The sequence below is a fragment of the Theobroma cacao genome, chromosome 2 (assembly GCF_000208745.1).
Source record: "Theobroma cacao cultivar B97-61/B2 chromosome 2, Criollo_cocoa_genome_V2, whole genome shotgun sequence".
In the NCBI taxonomy this organism is placed as follows: domain Eukaryota; kingdom Viridiplantae; phylum Streptophyta; class Magnoliopsida; order Malvales; family Malvaceae; genus Theobroma; species Theobroma cacao.
In genome coordinates this window covers 35,723,645-35,735,368 of record NC_030851.1, presented here as the reverse complement: position 1 = coordinate 35,735,368, position 11,724 = coordinate 35,723,645, and the positions used below count along the sequence as shown (strand labels likewise).

At 33.4% G+C, this 11,724-nt stretch overlaps 1 protein-coding gene across 1 annotated transcript; it reads right to left on the bottom strand.

Moving 5' to 3' along the window:
• Positions 1,438-2,391, bottom strand: LOC18609809 (MLP-like protein 31). Its single transcript, XM_018116099.1, has 2 exons — positions 2,132-2,391; positions 1,438-2,009 (listed from the first exon to the last, which is right to left on the bottom strand). Exons 1-2 carry the CDS (start codon positions 2,250-2,252, stop codon positions 1,732-1,734), a joined length of 399 nt encoding a protein of 132 aa, XP_017971588.1. The 5' UTR covers positions 2,253-2,391; the 3' UTR covers positions 1,438-1,731.

The window sequence follows — 11,724 nt, the reverse complement described above, 5'->3', positions numbered from 1 at the left end:
TCAACTATTCATATTAGCAAGAATCCTATCTTCCATGACAGGACCAAGCATACTGAGATGGATTGTCATTTCATCAAGGAAAAGGTGCTTGAAATTATAATCAGACTAGTACATATCTCAACCAATCTACAGCTTACTAATATGTTTACCAAGGCTTTGCAACCGAAACAATTTCATAGTTTTTTGAGCAAGATGAATGTTCATAACATTCACATCTCCTTTTGAAGGAGAGTGTTAGACAAATTTTATTAAATAAACTTAAAATTGTAGAGATTAACTGAGTACCAGACTAAAGAACAGTTGAGTAGAAGAAAGGAAAACAGAGTCTGGAAATAAAGATCAAGCAAAACACATCACTTTGCGTAAAGCAGAAGAATGTTGCCAAAGTGAATAAGAAATGTAACGTTTTACTAGTAGTGTTTTTAAATTTCGAGTAAGTTAGTTAAAGTTGTAATTAATGTATATTTTCTCTCTTACTTTACTCTCCAAACATCTTGTATAGATGCAACTCTTTTAAGCCTTTGAGAAATGAGAAACCCTGACATTTTTCTCAACTATTGCACTGACTTGTGCTTTTCCTTTGCCTTCATATTTGTCACAACATGTCTTCAAAATTTTAAATTCAAGGTTTTAGTAGCAAGCATCTTATCTTTGATAAAAGTAGCGAGTGATTTCGATATTTAAGTGTGTTTGTATGTGTGCATGTGTGTATGAGAGAGAGAGAGAGTCTAGTATTTAGTTAAACGGATGCATGAAATGCATTTACACTCGTGGACTTTTTTAATTTCACTATCAATATATAAAATAATAATTTGTATACATAACACACTACTATTCTCCTACATCCAATCATTTGATTAAGCCATTGAGTTGTATGAGAACAATCATATATTGCAAAACAAGTGAAAGTGGATATTTAATTTGAAACATAAAAATTAATTAATAATTAGAAAAGATGAATCATCTTCGATTTTGATATTCATCTCAAACTAAGCACCATCCAATATTAAACATCATTATCCCCTCCAAACCCCGATTAACTGATTCAGCCCTCTAGTCATATGAGAATGAGACAATGCATATAAAAGTGTAGATTGAGTTGGAGAGTCTTCTAGATGGGAAACTCTTGATCATGATCACTGCTTTTGAGTCGGAATTAAGTTTCCTATGAACTAGGAAGAAATTATGAATTAATATATCACAGAAATCACAACATAAATACATTCACTTGAAACACCAAACATTAGAAACATAGAGAGATATTCAATCCATCCATACGGTATTTTTTACACACATAGAAAGCATTGGAAAGCTGTCATCAACAGACAATATCTCCAACCATTTAATTATTCTTTAGACTGTTGAGATTGCAGTCAAACATAGATATAGGCTACTGATATTAGCCTCTGTTTTAGTTCATGAAACAGAGATTGCATAAAACCATCAGAACACACCACATTTCATTGTTTTCACTATAAATATTTACAGGACAGTGAACATACACAGAAACATCATTAACACTTGTTAAACTAAACAAAACAAGTGTAAAGCATCATTTACAAGGTACATGCATAACACCACGTATGGCGTTCTTTGTACAGCACAACAAAACAACTTCCTACATAGCATTTAAGTAATGAAAAAACGTGTCACTCTCTTTACTTAGACACTTGCAAGCATTACATTCAACATAGACATCAGCAACAGTCGATCATCTTGATGATGGCTTATTTAGTTTCCTTGGATGAGGTGAGCATCGACATCTTTGGAAACTTGGACTGCGAGCTCCAGCAAAGTCTCTGGATGTGCAATACCCTCGTGCAGCTTTTCGTACTCCATAGTCCAGCGCGCTATACTGCCCTCACCCTGGCTCTTTGGGGTAACTTGAATTTTGATTACGAAGCTCTTGTACTCCTTCAAAAGGTCTCCTTCAATCACTCTGCAAGAGATTGAGTTGTTGTTTGGATCAATCGATTCAATTCTTTCTTTTGCAACTTTAGGCTTCCCTTCTGTTTATCGTTCATACATGACAAAGTTTACTCTTCGTAATCAACTATAGAAAATTAATAATCTTCTGCTTTTTCTCCAAGTTTTTGTTTTAATTGGGAAAAATAAAGAAATTTCAACTTACCATGAACATAATTCCAGCAGACGATGGAACCCTCATTCCCCCAATTACCCTCATGTAAGTCACATGATTGTACCTTATCAGAGCAAGCATTGGATACATGGTGAGGTTTGTTGCAGAACATATCATGAAACTTCACGGCAGAAGACTTGAGCTCTACATCAGTCTCAACCTTACCAATCAGAGACGACGTTTTTTTAACGAAGTAATTTTCTTGATAAATTCAAGATTTAATCAGCTATTAAACAAAACTTATGTGTTCTAACACAATTTACAATGTCTGCAGCGTTTTTATAGACTGGTGTCTGAATGTGGGCCGCTGTCTTCTAGAGTCAGCATTTCCCAGCTGTTTTATATTTCTTAGCCAACTATTGTCTAGCACGTAACTGCACAAGGCTTCCTTTGGGTACTAGCAATTTAGTAGTACTTGCCTTAGCACATTTATTTATTGATTTTGTTCTTAACCAAAAGTCAAATTTTTATTAATAAATAAACGAAGTATTAGCACGAGCAATAGACTGATAGAAGGGGAAACAAAACTACACGCGAGTGACACCACAAATAGTTTATAGGAAGAGCTTTTAAGACGCAAAAGTAAGGGAAAAAACTGTTAGATAGTTTGATGATGGTGGTATTTGGATCTTTGAAATAAATATTAATAAATAATTAATTTTTTATTATTTTAATTTTTATATTAAATAATAAATGTTATTTATGAGAAGTGTTTATTAATGAAAAATTGTGATTGAAGAATTATAAATAATTTCCTTATTAAATATAACTTTTTGAATAATTATATTATGAAAGGAAATAATAGTTTAAATAGTTATATTATGAAAAGAAACAATTCCTTACATTGAAAGACGTATACGCTCGTTTCTTATATAAACAATGTTATTACATTACTATTTTCATTATTTTGATAAGTGTGTTAAGGATTAGTTGCATTTTGGAGGTTAAAAAATACTTTAAGGAAAGTGTTTAATTCACACTCTCAAAGTCATTTTTTTTCTTGAAATAAATAAAAAAATTTCTAACAATCTTAAGGTATTTTTTAAAAACTTTTTTGCAATAGTTTTGTGATGGAGACCAGACCAGATTCAAGTATGAAGATTCACTTCTAAAATCAAGAAGTGATCAAACTCATCAAATTCGATACAACGATTTCATTAGATGGAGGGACTAGATGGTATTCCTATTAACCATATTGAAGATTTATTATGTTCTTAAGAGGGATCAACCATCAATTCTAGAAATGATCAGGTCAGTAGAAGTAACACAAATAACACCTTCTGGAAACATTATTATAAAACCAAGTGCTGCCACAACCATTGTCGATGTTAACATGGAGAAACGGAAATATGACGAGTTTATATGTTGTGGATGTATTCTCAATTCTCTCACTAATCGATTGTATGATCCCTTCAGATATAAGATTTCTGCAAAGGAAATTTGGATTGCACTTGAGGAAACATACAAAATGGAGAATAAAATATATGGATGCATTTCTTGCATTAAGATACTTTGAGTTTACCATGACGGATACCAAACCAATTATGAATCAAGTACATGAGTTACAAATTTTGGCCTTTAAATTAAGTGAATTAGAAATCAAAATTTTTAACTCACTTCAAGTAGGAGCAATTTTGTTCAAACTTCACTTTAGATTGACTCACCTAAATTAATTAACTTAAAATAATTTAAATAAAACTTACTAATTTTTATGCATTACCAGAAGAAGTAAGCTAAATTACTATCAAAATTAAGTCCAAATAACTCTATATAATAAAGTTATCACACCCCGAAACTTAAGATTTTACTAGTCATCGAGAAAAATATAGAAAAGAAACTAACCTGGAAAAATAAATTTCAAATAGCAAAAACAAAATAAATATAGTGACTACTACTACTACTATTTCTACTAGTGACAAAGTGCATCAACTCAACGATTCCTTATAATTTTTTCTAAAGTATGTTTATCAATCATTAACCCAAGGAAAAAATATAAGTATCATTCAAATTCATGTTTAAATTCCAATACAAGCACATTCTCGTATGGATTTTCGTGTGTGTGTGAAATCTTTTACCAAGAATATTATGACATCTTGATGAGTTTATGCCAACACAGATTTCAATAGTTCTAGAACTCCATAAGTTTACTTTTCATCTTTCTCTCTACTAATGTAGACTAAAACAAAGCTAGGGATCAATAAGACTTTATAAAGCTTGTAATGTATGTCTAGGGTTAAGGTAGCATAAAGGAAAATAATGTTGCTTAAATCACCCTAAGCACATAATTATTCTAGGACATATATATAGAGCTTTATTTTACTTTTCCTCGTACACATTTTCTTTCACATTTGACCTTTTCTTTTATTCAATCTTTTTTTTCACAATTTCACAATTTTACACCCTCAAACTTATTTTCTTTGTATTGTAGGTAGTGGGGTGATTTTTAATATTTTGAACTTTTTTCACATCAACATCACCCTTCTACCTTATGTATTTAGCTCAATATATATTTTCAAAACAATATACATGCTTGGGAGTGAGGGTTGCAAAATTGAAAATTTTATATTAAGGCTAGGCTCAATTATTATGTAATTAAACAAAGAAAAGGGAACTTAGGCTCAAGGGGTATACTAGGGATAAAAATTTAACATGGTTGGCTTTTTAGGCTCAAACAGTCCAAAGATGACCTAAATTATGTCCCTAACAAAATATCGCCTAGGATTTCACCTTAAGAGAGAATCAAGCAAATTCTAGAATTCTTGACATAATCTAAATCACATCAATATACACTTTTTCTAGATATTCACAATAATTCAAAGAAAAAAAATATAGTGATCAAAATTATGGAAGTCACATGTTAACAATGATACTTAACAAAAGAATTTAGTATGAATCCAAATAAAAACCTTATTCACCAAAAGCTAGGAATTCAAGACAACTAGTTATCATTATCGAATAGAGAAATCATCAAATATTGGCACAACTGTACTCTAAATTCCTATAATTTGAACAAATAATAAATTCATTTATTAACTAATCTTAAATTATTTATAAATCTGGATATAAATGCAAATACAACTAAATCTAAAACTTCCATAAAATATTTACCACTAGAAAAAATAAATTCACCCCCCAAACTTAAACTAAATAGTGTCCTCAATGTTAGAAAAAATAAAGAAAAGGTAAAGAATACTCCTCAGATGGTTAACTGAATCTGCTGAAGCTCTATTCCTCTTCCTCTTCCTTATCGTCATCTTCCTCAGTGTCACTTGTAGGAGGATTTTTTTTACTACAAAAAGAAAATAAATAGAGATTAATGTAGAAAAATAAATAAAAAAATAAGAGTTTCAAAACCTTGGGTTGCCTCCCAAGAAACGTCAATAGCTTGACTTTGGTTAAGGTATCCTTCACCCTTTAAAGAGGTTTGAGTTTGCTTGAAAAAAGTTTAAGGTGTGAAAGTAACCTCCTCCTAAGATGAGATTGTAGTGGCTTTAATTCAAAATTTGGTGCTTGCTCAACCTAAGGTGGTAAAATAGGCTAACTTTTACCCAACTTCTCAAATTGAGTTCTTGAATAATGCAATTTTAGTATAACCTTCAAAACATGTGTAACATTTGTGAGTTCTTCATTCTTGCCCTTGATTGTTGCATCTTGAACCAAACAAGCTTCAAGGAGTTTCTTTGGATTTTCTATATCAATAGCCTCTTTAGGTAACTCATCAATTATATCTCACAAGGAAATGGGAGGCATATATGGCTTAACTTGTGGTGGTGTAGATACTTCTCCTCTTGCTTAATTTCTTCATTTTGAACTTGATTGTTAGAAGAATTCTCTTGATTTGCTTTATCTCCATCATCTTGAGGTCCGTTATTGATGGCATTGGCTAGCTGACCCACTTGTGTCTCAAAATTTCTTATTGATGTTGCTTGACTTTGAATGATGGCATCAGTCTTTGTCATGAATTGCATAAATTGTTGGTCCCGTTAATATGTGCTAGAGGGGGTGAATAGCACAATTTGGCTCTTGACAAGATGTAGAACTAATTTTCAGAACTTAAGAAAGTAAAAATAGAGTATAAAGTGCATAACAATTTAGAGTGGTTCGGTCCAAGACCTACATCCACTACCTTGATTATCCAACCAAGGATTTTCCCAACGATTCACTAAGAATCAGGTGAAATTCACAAGCTTTCACCAAGCTTTTACAATGGCTTTTCACAAGCTCAGCTAAAACCTTTACACTAGTTTTTCATGGGCTCAACTAAAACCCAAAGTGGTTTTCCAAGGCTCAACCACAACCTATAACATTCAAGCTCTCCCAAGCTTGAACAACCCCTTAGAGTGACTCCCTCACTCTAAGTATACAAGAATAGAGGTTACAGAAAGTACCTATGATCACAAGTTGATCTGATTGGTACAAGATTGAGTGCTAAATATAATGACAAAGAGTAGGCGTTTAAGTGCAGACAAGTGCAGTGAAGTTTTTCTGATTTTTCTTCTTTTTAAAGCTCAAATCTCATTCAAGGCTTTTAAAAAACTTGTTTCTCATTGTTGGAAAACTCTTTTATACTTGAAGATGCAACTCTGATGGCAGTTTGACAGTTTATATCTGTTGGAAACAGTTGAGGATGAGTTCCAGCAGTTTATCTATCTTGTAGTGTTCTGGTTCAAATTGTAGACAAAGAGCTCTTAGTCGACTAACTTGGTTGACTAAGTTGATTTTGTTTTTGGTTTGCAGATTCTGGCAGAGGGCACTTAGTTGACTAACTTGGTTGACTAAGTTGATTCTGTTTCTCAAACTCTTCAGCCCGCCATTTCTCCAATTTGAAATTTGGTCAACCAATGTTCTTTCTTGTTAAGCCAACAAGCTTCCTCCTTGTTATTTAGTTACATCTTGTTGATTTTATCCCTTTTTTTCTTTCAAAAATACTCTTTGAAGATTTAAGAAATTAATTTCATGTATTAATTTCCTGCACACTTAAGTAAAGAAATTAGACACAAATAAATGAGAATGTTTTATTATCATCAAAAACTAATAGAGCCAACAATCTCCCCATTTTTTATGATGACAAAACACTCCTTGATTAGCAGCATAGTGTCATTTTAAACTCTTTTTAGTTTTCTGTAGGACTTGAGGATTGCTCCCCTTAAGTATAAGTTCGCCCTTAGTGTGTGCATATTTTGCTTATTTTATTTCAGCCAGTTTTATTCTCATCTTATAGATAATGATATTGTATATTTAGAGAATATATATGTGCAGCAATATAAAGTGATTTGCATCCAGAGATTTTCAGCTGCAAGTTTGACAGATTTTTATCTATGTTCCAGCAGCTGTCAATAGTCAATTGATTTCAGATTGTGTCTACATCATCCACATTTCAATTGATATGCTTTATGCTTCATCTATAACTCATTCTCATCAGACATTATATAAACATTATCTATCAGCATGTAAATCCATATTAGCATATTAGCAGCAGATTTTGTTTATGACAGTCAACATATCAAAACATCAGCATACTTCAGTTTACAGTAGTTAAATATCATAAACATATTAGCATTCAGATTTCACATACATCCATATAAATAACAAAATTAAAGCTAAGTGTTTAAGTGCCACCAAGGCACAAATAACAGTTGAATAAAAAGTATTTCGAAAATGCCCCTGAACTAGTTTTGCTTCTTATCTCCTATTTCTCTAATTTCATGCTCCCTTGGTTCTACTTTCTTTCCTTTCCTAGGTTCTTGGTTCCTTGACCCTAACATTTTTTTATTTTTTAAACATTATTTTTTGGTTCTTACTCCCCTGGTACCATACTACTCCCCTTTTTTGTTAGCATTAAAGGAAGGGGATTCTACTCATTGAATGAAGCAGAGAGAGAGAATTTAGTCCCATAGAAAGGGTTAAGAGGAAACAGAGAGGGTTCTCGAAGAGGAGATGACTTTTTAAGAGATGAGTCTAGAGAAGATCTATCTGTAACATGAACTGGACTGTGAGGAGAAAAAGCTGAAATTGGTTTGGACTTATCTGCCAATCTGGAAGACTTTCTTCTTTTGAGAAAAGTTGTCTTGGTTGCCATAGTCTTCCTTCCTTTGGTTGGTTATTTTGCCTCAACTGGTGGTGCTGTGGTAGCTTCTGGTTTCTCTGTTTTTGCATTTAGTTTGGGAGTTAAAGCAGGTTTCTTTCCTTTTCATAAATTTGCACCATCCTTCTGAGTTGCTGTCTTTACGTGTCTTTTTCAGCTTGTTCCTCTCTGACCATTTGATAAAAAATGTCCATAATGGAAACTTCCTCTGAATTTGGAGAAAAGGCCTGCTGTTTCTTAGTTTCTGCTCCAGCTACTTCAGTCCCTTGTTCTGAGTCATTTTTGCTTTGAGGTTTAAGGGAGGGTGATTTGGCTGGCTGTTCAACTCCTTGTGGGGGGTCCTCAATTTGCAGAACAAGATTGGCAGACTTGTAAGTAGAGACTTCTGCTTGAGTGCCAGAACTTGCAGATTTCTCTGCTGGCTCTGCTGAACCTTCAGCACCTTGTTGTGCAGGTGCAGTGCTGGATGTGACAAAACTGTTTGCAACCACATGTTCAAACTCCATGTTTTCTTTCTCTTTCAGCTTGTTTTCGAACTTAGTGATTTTATTTTGCATCTTCTGTAGCTTCACTCCTTAGTTAGTTAGCTTACCATCAATCCTTATAAGCAAATTAAAAATCATCTCATTTGAAAATCTGGAAAGAGCTTCTTCAGGTTTAGCAGGCAGATTGTGATCTTTTCTTTGGCCATTTTTTGAAGGTTTTGATAAACTTCTCTCCATTGAGCACATACCTCATCTTAATTAAGTTGCCATAATAAATGGCTTGGTCTCTGGTTTTCACTAGGTCCATATCATACCTTTTAGTCCATATTCCTTTCTTTTGCACAAGGGATGTAATCACATTCCCATATGGCAGATTTACCTTGCCAAGTATGCAGGCACTTCTCATTTTCTCAATCATAAATCTCCCCAGATTTAGAGACACTCCATTAAAAGCATGCTCCATCAGCCAAAGATCTTGGAGGCTGATGTAGCTAAGACTTCCACTCCTCCCTTGAATATTTGTTGCAATAAAATAATGCAGTATCCTAATCTGTGGATTGATTATTAGACCTGAATTACTTTTAAAGGAGTATTTTTCTTTTCTTCCAGTGATGATCTCCCACAATGAGGACAAATCATATTTTTCTGAAAGTTCAAATTCACCTACTTCAGCCTCTAACTTCAACAGGTCCTTAAATCTTTAGCAGTCACAATAAACTATTTTCCATTCAAATAGACATTCAGCCCATCTTCTACATAGTCATTAGATTCTACTAATTCTTTTTGTTTCATAGCAATGCTAGAGTAAAATTCTTTAACCAAACTTGGACTATATGACATATTCTTAAAGGTGTTGTAATCTTTAAGTTTAAGCTCATCAAAGTACTCAAATAGACTGGTCTAGATTTCTACATTTTTCTTAAAACTCTTCCAATCAATAAACTTTTCTCAAGAGATTGGTGCATTTTCTATATTCTTAATCATACTCATACAGCTTATTTCTAAATTTCGAAGAAAAAGAGGAACTGATACCTTTATGGAGTGAAGGTTTTGTATCTTTCTTCTTGTGTATTCTTTGCTTGTTTTCTCTTAGTTTCTCGGTTATTTCCTTCACTGAGGCAGGCACAATTTTTTGTTTCTTCTTTTGACTTTCTGTTCTAGTTTCTTCCTCCATTGGCCTTTTTCCTTTCTTCTTCTCTGATACTTCTTTACTCTAAGATGTTCTAGCTATTTTGGTTCTAGAAATTTTTGAAGGTCTGAGTCAGTTTTAGAGGCAACTAGGAAGATTGAGGTTTTTGTTTTTAGAACAACGGGTTGCAAAAGATAGGGAAGGAGAGTTTGGCAACAATTATTGCTCAGAAAACTTCTCATCTTTTTTTAAGAACCGCCCTACTTTTATTTCTTTATATTTTCAAATCTCCTTCTAAAATTTTGATTATTTACCTTTGGCAACTCTGTTTTTTCCTCTTTACATCCGGTAAATCAAATTTTTACCACAACTTACTCCTTTTTCATTAAACTCACTGAGTCTTATTATTTAAGGATGTTAGGCTACTCTTAGTTGACAAAGAATTCCTTAGTCAACTGAATGCATTTTGTTTTCAATGTGAGAGTCAAAGATTTTCTTATAATTCCTTCACATTAACCATCCCCAAATTTCTTCTAATCTCACAAAATCTATCTTCACTCAATGGTTTGGTAAAAATGTTCGCTAATTGATGTAGAGTATTCACAAAGTCTATTTTAATGTCATTTTTCACTACATGGTCTTTAATAAAATGGTGTCTAATTTCAATGTGCTTAGTCCTAGAATGTTGCATAGGATTTTTTGATATATTGATTGCACTTGTGTTGTCACGACCCGAAACTCCCATCGAGCCCGTGACAACCGCCGCGACGTCCCAATAGGCACTCATTACCCCGAATGCCGATCAAAACCCCACAAGGCTTAGCATCAGCTTCCGCATCTCCCCAGTAAGCGACAGTTATTAAATCTCACATTTCAAAAAAATCATAAGTCATTTCCAAATCAAAACAATAAAATATTACTTTCTGCTCACAGGGGCATTTTCGTCATTTTTCTTTGAAAATACCGAAACTCGCCAAAAACATGGTGTAAAAGCTAAATATATTCATACATACTTTAAATCAAATAACTGAAGAATAAAATTACTTTTACAGTGACACGTGGGCCCCCAACTAACTAAGAAGATGTAGGGCTATGAACCCTTACTTTTTAGGATGCAACTCCGAGATTAATTCTCGTCTTAATCAACTATCAACAAATTGTCCTGAGCCTGAAAAATGGATAGGAAGAGGGGTGAGATTATGATTACATAATCCCAGTGAGTCGACAGACATCATCAAAATAATCTAAAGCCGAGTAATAGGAGACAATTAAAATAATTCATCTCAACCCATATAAATAATTGGATTTCATTCAATTACTCAAAATGGCTTATGCACTTTTCAAAACTTGACCCTTGCCAAAAATTCATTCTCGGGGATACCCCGCGGAGGCATCTTACCGAGACCGCCAAGGCTGTTTATTGTCACACACATAAACACATTTCACCTCTGACAACATAGCCGTTCCTTGGCGTTGGCTGAGTCTCACTCTCACGTGGTGGCCCGAACGTGAGGTACACTCAAATCCTACCTCGGGAGTTATCCTACGCGCCTCTCCAATAGAGGTAAGCTCAATAATTGGGAACCATGCCCCTCTAATTAGGCTAGCCCACGGAACCCTCGTCACTGTAGTGCCCACTTTATAACCCACCAACCAATAAAATCACAATAGTATGACATGGCTCACTTAACACATTCAAGGCAAATCAAAACAGTTCACATATTCTTTAAATCATAAAAATAACCAGTCATACCCACATTTATCATAAGCCATTTAATGTAAAATCATGGATAAACAACACAATCATAGTATAGGTCTTCAATTACTCTATTTTTGAAATCATTATTAAATTTTTAAAAATTTTATAAAATTATTTTATAAAATC

Excerpts from the sequence above, each read along its gene's own strand:
- LOC18609809 (XM_018116099.1), bottom strand. The coding sequence starts at position 2,252 with ATGTTCTGCAACAAACCTCACCATGTATCCAATGCTTGCTCTGATAAG. Across the intron at positions 2,010-2,131 it reads CTGCTGGAATTATGTTCATG|AAGGGAAGCCTAAAGTTGCA; the intron begins GTAAGTTGAAAT and ends AACGATAAACAG.